Genomic DNA, 15592 nt, shown 5'->3' with positions numbered 1-15592 from the left:
GGACATCCCCGTGATGTCCCCTCAGCAGGATCCTGCAGCAGGGAGAAGCAAGAGCCTGAGGACAAGGCAGCTGTAATGGTAGACAGGGCTGAGGAGGAGGAGGAGGGTGTCAAGGTGTCAGCATCCATGGGATTCATATCCCTGCACTGCCCTGCTTCTCCCTGACACAAAGTCCTTCCCAGGGGAGTCACAAGAACACATTCTCCCCTGCTTGCACCTGTCACAGCTTCTCCCACCGCCCAGGGGCACTTCAGCCAGGCCAAGCCAGGTACCTGGGATGCCAGGTGCAATGCTGGCAGCTCCCAGCACCACCCCCTCTGCCCACCCAGGGATGGGGTGGACACTGCAGAGCAGGAGCTCCCAGCCCGCCCAGCATCACCTGCAGCATTCCCAGCAGCACAGATCACACCGACCGCTCTCCCACACTGGGCCGGGTCCCCAAGGACAGCACTGGGTGCCATACTGGAGGACCCGCTGCCAGCTCCCCCCTCCTCCCCTCCCTCCCAAGGCAGCCGCCGGGGCTGTCGGTTTTATTTAGAGCCTCGCACAAACACAGCCAAGATATCTGAAGTGACTTGGCACCATCAATCTGCGCACGGCGTCCGCCCGCACATCCCCGGCCCCGCCAGCCTCCCCCTCAGCCCCAGCTACGCCCATGGGGCACATCCAGCCTTAATTTAGCGCTGCTGGGAGCTGAGAACAACTCCTCAGGCTTCAGCACTCACCTCTGTCTGGGATCCCCTGGCAGCTGGAGGCTGCATTCAAGGGCTGTGGCCACTACTGCTCCCACTGGAAAAACATTTGTGGCCCGTACTGGTCCTGGGAAGCCCAGCACAGCCATCCTTTCCCTTCACAGAGCTGGCCAGAGTAGCCAGCAAGGAGCAGGGATCCAGAGGAGCCCTTGGATTTGGCCTTTTGCACATGGCAATAATTTCTTTGCACAGGGATGGGACACGGGGACACATCACTATGGTCCACAGGCACCTCACAAGAGGAAGCAGAGGGGGCAGGTGCTGAGCTCTGCTCTCTGGTGACCAGTGATAACACCTGAGGGAACTGCATAAAGTTCTGCCAGGGAAGTTTGAGGTTGGATATTGGGTAAAGGTTCCTCCTCCAGAGGGTGGTTGGGCACTGAACAGGCTTCCCAGGGCAGTGGTCAAAGCCCAAGCCTGCCAGTGCTCAAAAAGCATCTGGACAATGCTCTCAGGCACAGGGTGAGATTCTTGGGGTGTCCTGTGCCAGGACAGGAGTTGGACTTGGTGATCCTTGGGGGTCACACTGAGCTCAGGATATTCCATGGGATTAGCAGTGGTTTGTGGAAACCCTGCAGCTACACTACTGTGGGCAGCGCATCCCACCCAGCCCAAGTCCAGAAGCAGGGACCCTCAGGGCAAGCGAGTGCCCAGCAGGAGGGAAAATGCCAGGGACACACTGCAGCCGTTCCCAGCCACCTTCCCTGGTTATTTTTACATGGAAGCACAGTTCCTGGAGGCCTGGTTGGCTTCAGCCTGTCTGGGCTGTTCTGCTCGGTGCTGAAGGTTCAGACAACCTGTTCTGAGGCGATTACAGAGCACAGCCAGCCTGCACACAAGCAGCAGCCACCGCAGAGCGCTTGGGAAGGGAAGTTAGAGCTTAAAAAAAGCTCTGCAAGAGAAGGTACCGCGCAGAGCAGATGGTGCAGCGCGAGCTTCCCGGGAAGAGCTGCTATTGCTCCCCATTAGGAAGCATATGGGCAGGCTCAGCTGCCTCCCTCCCCTCCTACCCATGGCCCTTCCACTCGGCATCACAGGGGCCCAGCTCCAACGTGAGAGGTTTGGAGGATACACCCTGGGAGGGCAGCCCCTGCCCTGCATCAGGCAGGGATCCCGGGAGAGAGGAGGATTCGGCTCCTTGTGTGCCTGAGACAGAGGGACAATGCAAAATTTTGGGAGTGCAACTCTGCCATTATCATCATCCTCCTTCTGCACAGAACACCCACAGTGAGCAGGAGGCTGTGGCACCTTGGCAGGGCGGGCAGTGCTGCCAGGCTCTCCATGCTGCCAGCGGGCACCCAGGCTGCGCTCACTCAGCAGCATCTCCAAGCTTCAGATCAAAATCCCCACTCTGGCAGGGAGGATTCCAGAGACTCCGGGGGATTTCGGAGCTTGGCTCTCCCTGGCCCCAGGACCTGGGCAGCAGCCAGCATGGGGACAGGGCAGCATTTCAGGAGAGCTTTTCAAGAATAAGTTGATTTTCACAGCTTTGAGGAACAGTGAGGAACTCTCATCGTGCTGCTAGCACCTGTTTGGGGAAGGCACTTGCTCCGTGTGGCAGGGCTGGGCCAGGCTCAGCCACCCCTGTAGGTTTGGGGGCTGGGCAGGCAGGGGTCTTCTCCCCTTCCCTATTCCCAGCCAGGACCACGGGATCAACGTGCTTTTTGCATTCCCGTGTTCCCAGCTGGGCAGCTCTGCGCAGACAGCAGGATCTGCTCCCTCCCCAGGAGGAGGTGGGGATCCTTCCACACACAGGGATCCCCAGCCAGGGCAACAGCACCCCATCTCTTGTCAGAGCCTGGCAGCATCCAACGGGAACAATTACAGCCTTGCCAGGGTGATCCCAGTGGAAAGTCCTGCAGCACTGGTTTTGCCCAGACTGTTCTTTCATCCCTTAATCAGTTGCCTGTCTGATCCTCTCCCAGCCCCGATGGCCCCCGGGAACAGCGGTGGCTCACTTGGCTGGAGGGGATTCGAAGGGGATGGAGATGGGAGAGGTTCTGGTCTCTGCCCTGCAGGGCCAAACCTGGGCCTGTTAATGAATCACATTTCACTAATGGACGTGGCTGTGGCCTCTCCCTGCCTGGGACTTTGTCCCTTGTGATCCCCACTCCAGCATGGGATGGCACAGTGGGAGCAGTACCAATAGCCTGAGTGGCCACATCACACCAAGACCCAGCAGTTGTCCCAGAGGGCTCAGTCCACCCTTCAAAACCCAAACCAACTTAGGCATAAACAGAAAAAAACACCAATACTTTGGACATGAGCCTGGAAAATACCCCAAATTCAGCAGCCAGATGTGCTGTTTTGGGGCTGTGGGCACAGAGCCATGCCCAAGCACAAGCAAGCAGCCAGCACTTGCAGGAGCCCTCCACAATAATGACTCAATGATCTTAGAGGTCTTTTCCAACCTCAAAGATTCCTCGATAAACCCAAATAACGCAGCACCGTGCACATGGAGCTGCAGGGACTCACTACCCTGAGGAAACTCAGAGGCAGCCTGGCCCAGTCCCAGCCCCAGACACCTCCCAGCCCAGCCCCAGCACCCTGAGAGGTGTTACTTTCACAACTCACCACAACAAAACACCCAGTATGACCACATCAGAGCACCAGGCCCACACAAGGTCTGTTCTGGTACCCACAAGACAGTGCAGCCTCCACGCAGCCAGAGAGCGGCACGTTCACCCCATCCATCCTCCAGCTTCAAAGGCACATTTCAAAACCCCTCTACCTTAAGATCTAGGTGGACATATCCTACAGCCCCTGCTCCCCCCATGCCTTAGTCTTCAGTCAGTACCCAAAGAGGGCTTTCAGCTGGGAGAGAAACACACAAATGTCTCCTGAAGCAGGGAGCACCAATTACACTGCTGATATTTAGGGCTTCCAGCACAACAAATGGAGCTGCAGCTTCATTAGGTACCTTGCCAATTTAATCCGAGACATCCAGTACAGGGGAAGCTTAATTTAGTTTGTCTCAATGTTAACTTATAACAAGCAATATGTTAACGTGGGGATGGTTTTCATGGACTGTGACCCAGGGAAGGGGCACCCACAGCCCTCCAAACAGGGATTCTTAAGAAGCAGGGGGATGTATCCTACCTGTCTCATACTCCTGGGATAGCATCCACCACCATAAACACCTGCAGCTAGGGAAGAGGTGCACCCTATCACCCCCTTATGTGGGAGAGGCCCTGGAGAGGGTGATGAGGTGCAAGGGCCTCATTAAGGCTGTGATTGCCAGGAGAAAGGTGGGGCTGGGCTGTGGGGGATGCTCTGAGCAGCCTGTGCATGGGCTTTGCCCCTCACCTTTTGAGGGGGCTCATGGGAATTGCCTGTAACTGTTTAAGCCAAGCTTTTATTGGGTGGTTTAGGAGTTACAGCTGAGTTATTTCAGCTCTCTCAGGTCTTTGTTAGAGTTCTCAGGCACAGTTGGTGCAGATGGTGTGGGGGAATGGGTGGGGTGAAGGTGAGGTGCTCCCCAGCATGGGGGATTTTTTGAGGAGGCCCCTCTGTGCACACTGGCCAGACCCACTGCCTGTTTCTGCCTCCTCCTTAGGGAGCAGGGCTCCAAATCCCTTAATTTTAGAGTCCCTCTGCCACTGAATTAATCCTCAGCACTGCCAGGATCAGCTGGTTCCCTCCAAACCCCTGAAATGACTTCCAGGGAGGATGAGGGAGGGATGCAGCACTGCCTGCCCACGCTGGGCTTTGCTGGGTTGGAGCGATGCTCCGAGTGCCCTCATGGCATTCACACACTGTCATCCTGGGCTCCAGCAGCGGCAGCAGAGCCCAGGCACTGTGAGACCACCCACCACTACCAGAATGTCCACCACTGTCTGCCAAGCAGGAAGGAAAACCCACGGGCTACGGCGGAGCCCATACCCACAGTGCAGCTCTCCCATCCAGGGCCGGGCCGTGCTCCCAGGCTGCTCCCACCCCGTAGTGGTGCCCTGTGGGATGCTGTGAACAGGGTGACTCGGCCGGGCTTCCTTAATGCAGCCCAGCACAGTCACACTCTGGGGGAATTCCTCACAGGCTGTGTCAGAGCAGGAAAGGTGGTTTATATCCTGTGCCTGGCCTGGAAACGGCCCTGGCTGACCTGAAGTGAGGGGTTTTAGGGTAAAACTGCTGACAGGCCAGGAAAACCCAACGGCACTGCCAGCTGGGAAGGACAGGGCTGGCAGTGCTGGCGCCTGTGCCCACTGAGGTGCCTCGAGTGCTGGCAGGGCTGTGCTGACCTTTGCTGGCAGGCAGGAGCCTGCCCCTTGTCCCAGAGAAGGGTTTGCTCTCTGCTGTGGGTCTGCAACACGTGCACAGCCCCAGGACTAAGCTGCACAGGAAGTGGTGCAGTGACCACCCCTGGAAGTGTTCAACAAATGTGTGGATATGGCACCTGGGGACACGGGTTAGTGGTGGGCTTGGCAGTGCTGTGGGAATGGTTGGACTCAATGATCTTAGAGGGCTGTTCCAACCTTAACTGATGACAGGGACGAGGCCCCCACTCAGGGCGCTCATCAGGGACACTGGGTGGCCCCAATCCTGCACCCTTTGTGCCAGTGGTTGCAAAACTGTGGGAGACATCTGTGCTGTCTGTCTGTGGCACGACTGGGCTCACCCCAGCTCTGATGGGCTCCAGAGCCACACGGAGCCTTGGTGTCCATCCTGGGACCCTTTCTCAGCCCCAGGAGCAGAAGTGCTGAGGAGGAGGAAGTGGCAGGGAGTGGGGGGAGGGCAGGCAGGGTCAGGCAGAGAGCTCCAGCCGTGAAGGGACATTTCAGAGCTGGGTGTTAATCATTGATGGGCTCCTGGGAGCTGTTTGAACTAAAGCCTCCCTCCCCCCTCTAGAGGGGGAAGTTCTGCACTGTACTGGCTCATGGGGAGCCAGCACTCAGATCCTTCAGCACACAGCCAGCCCCACAGAGCGATGGTGGAGAAGACCTTGGTCTCCCCTTGGCGGTACCACCAGGACTGTGGTGGAGCTCAGAGCTCGGCCGAGGGGAGAGCGATATCATCTCAGTTTTCTAATGCCAGCTGGGGGTTTTTTTCTGCATCCTCTCCAAGTTCTTTGTTGATTGCAAATCGTTATCATGAAAGCGCATCCGAAGCTGCAGCAGCAGATAACGCTGTGCTGCCGGGCCGGCGGCTGGAGCTCATCGAGGCTGCTCTGCCTGAGAGTCCTGCGGCAGCTGTGGATGGAAATAAAACTGCTAACGTGAGGGATTGATCATGTTCAGCCAGCTCAGCCCATTGCTTCCTGCTTGGCAGAGCCCTTGCTGTGAAGTGCTAAAATCCAGGCTTAGAGGTGGGATTTGTGCTGTGAGACCCTGGCACCTCGGCACTCACCCTGCTGGAGCCGGGGAGATGTCCCATGGAGGGCACATGAGGTGTAGGAGACCTGGTACAACCCCATGTCTTTACTGCAAAGGGAGATGGTGTGTCTGTCAGTGGGAGCTTCATGGGGTCATTTGTGACAGTGCCAGATCCGATGCCTCACGGTGGGAATGGCACAGCTGCTGGGATGCAGGGGGGGATGCACCCCCTGAAACAGCCAGACCCAGCCCCTGGAAGAGGATGCTGACCAGCCCTCAGGGCCATTCCCAGCCCTGCTGCCAGGCTGTCCCTGTGGTCACTGTCCCCATGTTGTCCCCACAGCAGCCCCAAGGCTCTCCAGACCTGTTGTCTCTTTGTTGTGGCTCTGTTGAGACCAAACACATCCACCCACACTGCCTGACCCAGCGCTGCCAGCTCTGTGGGGCTGGGGTTACTCTGGCCCTGCTGCTGGAGGCTGGATGGAGAAAAATGCTTCTCCAAGGGGGTTGTGTGGTTTGTCCTTTTTTTTTTTTTTTTTTTTTTTTTTTAATTTTAAAGGCAACAAAAAGCGGGCGGATTAATTTTGGCAGGATCCACCATGCATCGCTCCAAGGGGCTGGCCCTGATAAGGAGCTGCAAATCCGAGCTGCCAAGTGCTGCCATCCCGCTGGAGCCTTGGAGGGGCATCAGGGATTAAGAGGGTCTGTGTGATGTCTAACAGGTTTAGAAAATATTGCCTGGGATTATCCACTCGCGGTGATGACCAGAGACCTCTGAGCCGCGGCAGACGCCGGCATCGGCTGATGTCTGCTGGCGGTGGGGGGGGTCCTGCGTGCGGGAAACCTGATCTGCGTGTGCCTGTTTGCACTGGTGTGCACGTTCCCTCGTGTGCACACGCGCGGATGTGCAGCAGCGACGGCTCTGGGGCGAGCTGTAGGAGCGAATGGGGCTGGTGGCCCCCTGACACCGCGGGGGCTGAGCCGTGCCCGGCCCCCCGTGGCTGCCAGCCCTGTGCTGGGTCTGGGGTGCCAGAGGGGTGCTCCAGCCTTCGTTGTGCTGCAGCTCTGTAAGGGCAGCTCCTGACCGCCAGCGTTAATGATATCCACCCAATTAGCCCAGCCTAGCCCCAAGGATTAGCGGATGGAATCATCATCCCAAAGCGTAAGCAGTTAACGCCGCTAATTAGTCATCGCGTGAATCCCAGCTCAACCACAAACCGCAGCGGCCGCGGTAGCCGTGGGCAAGGGGTGATGCCCACCCAGCCGGGCTCCGGGAGACGGGAGCTGTTTACGGAGAATGTGCCGGGCTCGGGGATCCGTTATTTTTACACGTTGCCATAGCTACTGATACCATTATAAAATTAAGCCTGAACCATGTGGAAGAAATGGATCTGTCAGAAGGAATTATTTTCGGGAGCGCGCTGTGGGTCCGAGCACTGCCCACCCCAAGGCCGGCGGCGAGGGGCCGAGCCCAGAGGGGTGATAGGGGTCCCCGCTGGAGGCAGCTGCATCCTGCCCGCGGGCACGTCGCTGGAACGAGGCGCCGGGCAGGCTGCGGAGCTCCGGGATCGCCTGGAGCCACCGGCGCCAGCACAGCCCCTCCGGGCTGGCAGCATCGCTGGGCACGTCCAGGGTGAACAAAAGCCCGCTGAGAGGGAGCTTTCAGCCCGCGCTGTGCTCCCTCCCGCAGCGCCTGCTTTCCCCCTTCTCCTGCCTCTCTCAATATTTTTCCCTTTCCCTGCACTTCTCTGCAGAGGGACACTTGTGCCGGGCTCGGGGCAGCCAGCGCTGGGGCCACGGCCAAGCATAGCCGCACTTTAAGGTCGCTCAGTGCCGGAAGGAGCAGGGAGCGCCAGGGACCCCACAACATCCTGCCCTCGGGACAGGGAGCTCCCCAAAGGGTTTCCCTACCTTAAGCTCTTCTCGCTGGACAAAACCACCTGAAGCATCCCCAGGAGCATGCACGGCTCACTTCGGGTACAATGTACATGTGGATGTTGGGAGGACCAGCACCACTCCAGAGCGACTCCAACAGCTGGTCCAGCATGAAGAGCCCCGGGAACCCCAGTGCAGGACCCCCCTCCCATCCACCCTGGCAGCCTCACTCAGGCACCGGCAGGACCCAGCACTGCAGCTTGATCCGCCCTCCCCGTGCCGGCTCCAGAGGGTGATTGTCCCTGAGCAATGTCCCGTCCAACACTGAAAGCACAAAGTGATTCTTTCTTAAGCACTGGATGTTCCTGCTTGTCCCACGGCCCTGGAAACCCCTCTTTAATCACTGCCAGAGCCTTGGCCTCACGGTGTCCCGCAGTGAAGGACCTCATGGGCCAAAGGAGTGTTGGGCACAAAGGATGTGCATGACACTTTTCAATTTCAGTGCCTGCCCCCTCCCCCTGCGATTGAAGAGATGAGGAATGGTCATAGGGCAGCTCCCCATTCACCCCACACCCCTTCAGCTCCAGGGATTTAATGAAAATTATTCCAGATTGGCCAGAGAGGTCCCCAGTAGCAATAACTGCAATAGCACAACCTCCTATTAGACACCAGAGAATCCACAGGGACAAGCAGCATCCTCCAAACACCTCCAGCTCTTCCCAACTTAAAGTCCTGGTCTGCAGCCTGGGTGTCCCAGTTTGCTTTGTGGGCATGGCTGGGTAGTGCCTGGGAGTCCATCTCCTCTCTGAACATCCCAGTGTTCCAGTGTCATGGGGTGGCTGCCCCGTACCCTGACTGTCACTGGGGCTGTGCCTGGGGGCTGGAGATATCCCCACTGTGCTGGCGAGAGCCCTCACTCTGTCGGGAACCCAGGAGGGGATGAGGCTGGCAGTGAGGCTGTGGCACAGAAACAGTTCCTATGACAACCCCAAATCCCAGACCTGTTTATCCCCTTTGGTGAAAATCCACAACAACCGTGAAACCAGGGAATAAGATTCAATAGTAAGACGTGAAATAAATCAGGACCAGTGTAAAGCATGTCACCATTTTACTCTGGCTTCGTTCACTTTCCAAGGAAAAGCCTGAGAAACAGGGAGCTGCAAAGGGGTGAGCTAACAGGTTTGGAATTGGAGGGAGCAGGATCCAACTGTGCAGCATCCCAGGACTTCTCCCTCAGGTTCTCTCTTCTGGCAGGAGCTCAGCTCAGGGCAGCCAGCAGGAATAAGCAAGACCCATGAAGCATTTCTGAGGGACAATCAAAGTATCTCCGAGACCCTCTCACTCCCTCCAACCCCCTCAAAGCACCCAGCTGCTCCTCCAGCTTCTGCTGCTCGCTGCTGCATCCTGGCACAATGTCCCCATGGCATTGCCTGGTCCCCTTGGCATCATGGGGTCCCTATGGCATCACAGGGTCCCCATGCCATCACTGGATGCCTGTGGTGTCATGGGGGCCCTGTGGCATTGGATGCTCTTAGACCTGTGGCTATTTGGGTGATGTTAATGTGGAAAGGGACTGGCCTGTCTCTCCCTGGGGATGGGCTTGTGGCCACCACAGTCTCACGGTAGCTAGGACAGAGATGAGGACAGAGCAGGGGAAAAGGGTGTCTTGGACAGAGACAGTCACAAACCAGGCCCTTGGCTGGAGCTGCTGCCCTGTCAGACACCAGAGGAGACCAGCTGGAGCGATGACTGCTCCTGGAGACACAATATTCCCTGGGCACCCACCTCAGTGACAGACACTGCCACTGTGGAGTGTCTCTGCTTCTCATCACTGAGCTGGAGCACTCCAGGACAGGGCACAAGGCATTTATTCCTGTCTCTCCACTTTTCTCCTTGCCCAGCCCTGGCTCCAGCACAGCTCAGCATTGTCCCACTCCCCACAAGTGCAGCCAGCCTTCTCCTCTCCCCCAGGACATGAAGGAGACACCTGCATCCCCCTGTTTCAGCCAGCCCATGCACTAACCGAGACCATGCTCTTCCTCGGCCTTAATTAAATCACTGCTCCCCTCCCCTTGCTGCCAGGACCAGCCCCTTCCATCAGCCATTCTCCAGGCTAATTGCCTCTGTTACTCTGTGTTTTCTGCTGGAGGCTCATGCTCCCTGTCAGCTCCTGGAACAGCCCACGCTTCCCACTCTGGCCCCCCGGCACACCATGGCACACACCACGGCACACACCACGGCACACACCACTGCCCGGCAGGCCCTGCCAGCCCACTCGCCTTGGCACCTCCAGGAGATGTTTCCCACCTCTCAGCATCAGGAGCAGATCAGATGCCAGAGCAGCCCCTGAGCATCCCCTGGCTGCCCAGAAACCCATCACAGTGCAGCCCAGATCAGCCTCCCCAGCCCTTTTCCTTGGCTTTGCCATTACATGAGGTCCTGGCACCAGGCTCACACACCATGCTGAGGACCAGCCCAGATAAACCTGGCACGGCACTGCCCCAGAGTGTCCATGCACAGCCCAAAACCTGCATGTCCTCTCCCCCCGGGACACCAACATTCCCAGCACCATCCAGGCACCACCTCAGCTCCACACTAAAGTCCCCAGCTGTGGCAGGAGGAGCCTGGTGGGTGCCAGTCCCAACCCCAGCACTGCCCTGTGCTCCTCCCAGCCATGGCAGCTCCTGACCTCCCACACACACCCACCGAGCGGGTCACTTATGGGATGTGACAGCCAGCAGCACCAGGAAAACAGCACGGATGAGCAGTGAATCCATGACCCCAGCACTGCCTGGTGCTGCCCCCCGAGCAAGGCTCTGCCCCCCGGCACGCTCCTACCTTGTGTCCGTGCCCAGGCGCTTGTTTGTGCTTTCACTGCAGGCACACCCCGGGCTGGTGGCTTAAAGGATTTTCCTTTAATAACCACCAAATCCCTCCCCTGGGCAGTAAGCTGCAGACCTGGGCCCTTCCTAGGTGCAGAGCACTCTGCTGGGGCTCTGCTCACTCCCTGCTTTGCATATGCTCCTATCAAACTGGATTTCCCCCCTCCTGATTCAGCCCAGTGCTTAAAAAGCCCTAAATCCCCTTGAATTTCATTTCCCCTGGTCCTCGAGGTCTATCCCCGGTTTTGGTCCCACCCACGTATTTTACATACTCGTGGTCACAGCCTTGATGTGAGATTTTCTGCCAGTTTTGGTTTTGTCCTGCTCAGAGCCCGGGCAACGCAAGTCCTGCTCAGAGCAGCCACTGCCTCAGCTGGGAAATGAACCATGGCTCCACTTGGGAAGCGATGCTGGGAGGGGCTTCATCCCAGCACCCCTACCCCACAGCCCCCCACTGAGGGAGCCAGGCTGAGACCAGGTGCTAGACCTCTGACCTGGCAAACTGACAACCACCACCACGCCCACAGGGTGCTGAGTGTTCCCAAGCTGCCCCTGAGAAAGAACTGACCCCAAACTGTCCCCACTTCACATCCCCAGAGCAGAGGACTCTTACTCAGTTGTGCAAATGAATTTCCGTAGTGGCATTTCTCCCCCCCGTGACAATTCTGTCCCCTCAAGGATCTCCCTGCCAGCCCCACTCCCCTGGGTCACACTGTCTTGTTTCACTTCTCTTTTCTTATCTCACAGAAAAAAAAGTAGATAAAGCTGAAAACTGGCGACTGTATCAGCTTTCAAGGTCACAGGCAGCGGTGCTGGCAGCAGGTTCCTCTGCCTGGAAAGCCTGTTCTGGCCTCAGTTCCTCCTGCCAAGGGGGCTGTTGGGGCCACACGTGGTGGGAGCTCAGCTGCTACAGCTGGGGAGATGGGTGGTTGGGGGGCTGTATGTGGTGGCCGGGTGTTGCTGGGGGCTGCAGCAGTGCCCAGTGTGGAGCGTGATCCGCAGCTTCCTGCCAGCGCCACCTCTGCCCTCTGGCTTCCTGCCACTGGCCCGCTCCCCTTGGAGGTGGGCACCGAACACGTGGGCACAAAGCAGGGAATGTGCGTGGGGCAGATGTGCAGGAGCAGATGTGCATGAAGCAGATGTGCACAGACTGGCTGGGACTGGAGCTGGAGATGTGCACGGACCAGGGGAAGGGGCAGAAGGGCCAGCTGGCACCAGCTGCCCTGGCCTTAACAGCATCACAAGCCCCTTGAGGAGGGCAGGGAAAGGTGGGCGAGGGCTGGGCCTCAGCCTGGGGCAGCAGCACCAGGGGCTGTTCCTGAGACCTTCCCCCTGCCTTGCCAGGAGATACAAGTTTCATGGGACTGAGCAGATTCCCTGGCTGGGGCAGCTGCCTGGGGCAGGTGGGAGGTGGGAGCTGCCCAGGGGGCTCAGCAGTAGCACGGGGGGGCTGTGGGGGGCACACATCCCCCCAGGACCCTGTGGGACAGGCACTATTGCTCTTGCTCTGAGCACAGCAGGACTGGACAGCATGGCTCTTTGCTGGCTTTAATGAGGGTGGTGACAAGGTAACACAAATTATGGACCTGTTAGCCGGGAAAGGGCCAGTGGAGGCCCATGCTGGTGGACACAGGCGTGTGTGAGGTCCTCCTGGTGTCATCAGCACCAAACAGCTTGCACAAGGCGGAGGTGCTTGGCCTCGTGGTCTGATCCTGTGGTCGAGAGGGCTTCCAGATCCTGGGAGAGCTCTCCTGAGCTGGGGGCATGGCGAGCTGAGCTGAGACCGGGGTGTGCCATGCAAACAGCTCCACTTCTTCTTTATTGTGCCCTGCAGAAACATCCCTGCTTCCTCCTCGACGCGGCCTGGCCACGCAGGCAGCAGTGCCACGCGTCACTTGGCAGCTACCCTGAGGCTGGCATACTCAGTGGGGGCTGTGCCCGAGCTCCTGCTGCGCCGCGGGGCCGGGGGCAGGGGCTGCAGGTCGGCGTAGTGGATGTCGTTCCCCTCCTTGCTGCTCTGCTGCAAAAGTGCACACAAATGGGGAATGCTGCCGCAAGGAAAAGCTTGCAAAAACAACCCTAAACCATAGGACGTCCTGAGTTGGAAGTGACCCATGAGGATCACCGAGACCACCTCCTGGCCCTGCACAGGACAACCCTAAGAACCAGGTTCAAGCCAGGCTGGTGATGCCACAGCTGCAGAGGTGGCCCTGTGCTATGGTGCAGAGACCACATGCAGGCAGCTGCTGCCCACCCAATGTCCCACCTGGCCCCAGAGTCTTGCAGAGCTCCTGCAAGCTGGGGCATCAGCATGGGATGTGCTCCCCCAAACTCACAGCTCACTCTTACCTGGCTGGGCAGGTGGGAGCTCTCTCTATCCAGGACTTCACTGTGGGGGGAAGGATAAGGATGGCCATTAGAACTAAAAGAAGCCGAGTTGCCCCCCCCCCCCCCCCCCAGCACAGCCCTCAATTCCCCTCCTGAATTTCAGCAGGATACCCCTGTTGAAGGCAGAGAGTAGGGACCAAGTGCTGTCTGCATGTCTGGGCTGGGCTCAGACCCATGGTGAGGGGCTGCAGGGAGCTCCCTGCCATGAAATGCAGAGAGAAGGAACAGAACTGTGAACCTGTGAGTAAAGGACTTTTTCTGTGGTAAATTTCTGCTCCAGACAGGAAAGGAAGCCAAGATAAAGCAGGTGGATAAGACAGTTTACTCATTTAAGGGTGCAGAAGGAAGAGGTGTTGAGTACAAACCTGGGGGTGCCAGGGGTTCCTGCACAGCACTGCAGAGGGACAGACGAGAAGCTGCCCATGGCCACTGTCCCGGCTGGGCATGGGCTGCCCGCCCTGCCTTGGCGCTTCCTCCTGTACATGCAAAGGGCAACAAAGAGGCCAAGGAGGAGGAAGCAGAGCACCACAGCTGCAGCCACCACGCCAGGAACCAGGGCTGTCTCTGTGGAGACAGAGGCAGAGCAGAGGGTGGTGGGTGTGGGGCAGAGCAGGACCTTGCTGTGGGCAGGGTGGGAGCTGTGGGATGGGGTCCCTGGGAGCAGTGTCCCACTGGGCTGCACTCACCACGCACAGATACCTCTGTGCCACTTCCATGCCGAAACATCTCCTCTTTTCCATTGCTCTCCTTGGTGAACTTCACGCAATAATAGGTGCCAACATCATTGGGCTCAAAGTTCCTGATGTGAATGGTGAAGTCTGTGTCGGACCCAACCAGTGCTCTCGTCACACGGGGTAAGGAGTCCCCTCTCTGGTCATAGACAGTCTTGTTCCCACTGCCCAAGCCCTTCAGCCACCTCACAGGACCAGGGGCAGCGAATCCAGACGTGGTGCAGTTCAGGGTGAGCATCTCCCCCACTGCCACTGCCACCTTCTTCTGGGGCTGCTGCAGCTCAAAGCCCTGAGCCGCCTTGGCATCCACACCTGGGCAGAGACAGGAGGGTTCAGGGATGAGCGATGGGGCGAGGCAAGGGCTGCCTCACAGGCAGAGAAGCCCCAGTATCCCCCAATTCGCAGCTGAGGGATACCCTGGGATGTGGCAGAGACAACCTGCAGGCACCAGGAGGGAGGAAACCCGATTCAAAATGAACAAGGGGCAAATCTCAAAAATGAGCAGGCTGCCCAGAGCAGTGGTGGAATCACCACCCCTGGAGGGATTTAAATGACATGTAGATGTGGCACTTGGGGACCTGGCTTAGTGGTGGCCTTGGCAGTGCTGGGTTAATGATTGGACACGAGGATCTCAGAGGGCTTTTGCAACCCAAATAGTTCTGCGATTCTATGATTTGATAAATCCGCATCCTGTTCTGTCATTTGCAGGAGGTGCTGCAGCTGCCTGGAGGCCAGAGAGGTGCAGAGGGAGCCAAGGGAAACTCCTAGCAGGAAAAACTCCTGAGTGCCGTTAAACATTAACACCCTGGCTCTGTTCCACACCAGCCAGGATCACTGGGGCTCTGCGAGGAATTGGGGTTCACAGCCAGGAGCCTGCCAGGAGCCTTCCAGGAGTCAGTGTTCTGGGCAGGGATGTGCAGCCCTGTAGACCAGCGCAGCTTCCCAACCCCTCCGTGTCCCAAAACCCCTCCTGCCTCCCAAAACCCCTCCAGTTTCCAAACCTCTCCTGCCCAAAGCCCCCGATACGTTCGGCAGCGGCTCGGCGGAGCTCGACTCGGCTCTGCCTATCCCGGTGCCGGGGATGCTCTGCACCCCCGGGGACGGTTTGACACCAAAAGGTGGTCGGGGAAGGACCATCCTGGGCCCCCCCCCCAGCGGTGTTTATCTTTGCGGTCCACTCGCATTAATGACCAGTGGCAGACGGGGCAGGGGAGCTCCGAGAGGCTCTGGGGGGCCCCACTTCCGACTCACCCAAGAGCTGCCGCTGCACGGGGCTTCGCCGCGGAGCTTCTGCCGCGGCCATCGGTTCTGCCCAAACTTCGGGAAGGAAAAGGGGAAGCGGGACAGGAAATGGAGGCGAGCGGGTGGTTAACGCTTTGGTGTCTGCCCGGGACGGGCGGGGGGCGGCAGAGCCGCCGGGCATCACCCCCCGGCGGGCATCACCCTGCCGAGACCCCGCTGGCATCGCTCCCCGGCCGCCGAGGGGCTGCGCTGGGCTCGGGACGGGGAGCGGCTCTGCGTCCTCCCCGGTTCGGTGAGGGGCAGGAGCACCGGGGCTTCGGGATGTGGGACGCTCGGTGTATCCCGAGCCCTGCTCTGCATCACCGACCCATGAGAGACACCATCCTGCACCCCGATCCTGCTGGCAAGGGCTT

At 58.6% G+C, this 15592-nt stretch overlaps 1 protein-coding gene across 2 annotated transcripts; it reads right to left on the bottom strand.

Annotated features, from left to right (window-relative positions):
* Positions 1–12352: 12352 nt before the first annotated feature.
* LOC116452671 lies at positions 12353–15487 on the bottom strand. Of its 2 annotated transcripts, none has more exons than XM_032127326.1 (5): positions 15189–15487; positions 13893–14249; positions 13572–13770; positions 13168–13207; positions 12353–12838 (listed from the first exon to the last, which is right to left on the bottom strand). In XM_032127326.1, the coding sequence occupies exons 1-5, from the start codon at positions 15400–15402 to the stop codon at positions 12710–12712; spliced, it is 939 nt and encodes a 312-aa protein (XP_031983217.1). In that variant the 5' UTR covers positions 15403–15487; the 3' UTR covers positions 12353–12709. The 2 variants fall into 2 exon arrangements, with proteins under 2 accessions (XP_031983217.1, XP_031983218.1); XM_032127327.1 differs by having other exon boundaries at positions 12353–12835.
* Between the last annotated feature and the right edge of the window lie 105 nt (positions 15488–15592).

Source organism: Corvus moneduloides, chromosome 17 (genome assembly GCF_009650955.1).
Source record: "Corvus moneduloides isolate bCorMon1 chromosome 17, bCorMon1.pri, whole genome shotgun sequence".
Lineage (NCBI taxonomy): Eukaryota > Metazoa > Chordata > Aves > Passeriformes > Corvidae > Corvus > Corvus moneduloides.
Note: the sequence above shows the minus strand (reverse complement) of the source record. Positions and strands in the feature narration are given on the sequence as shown.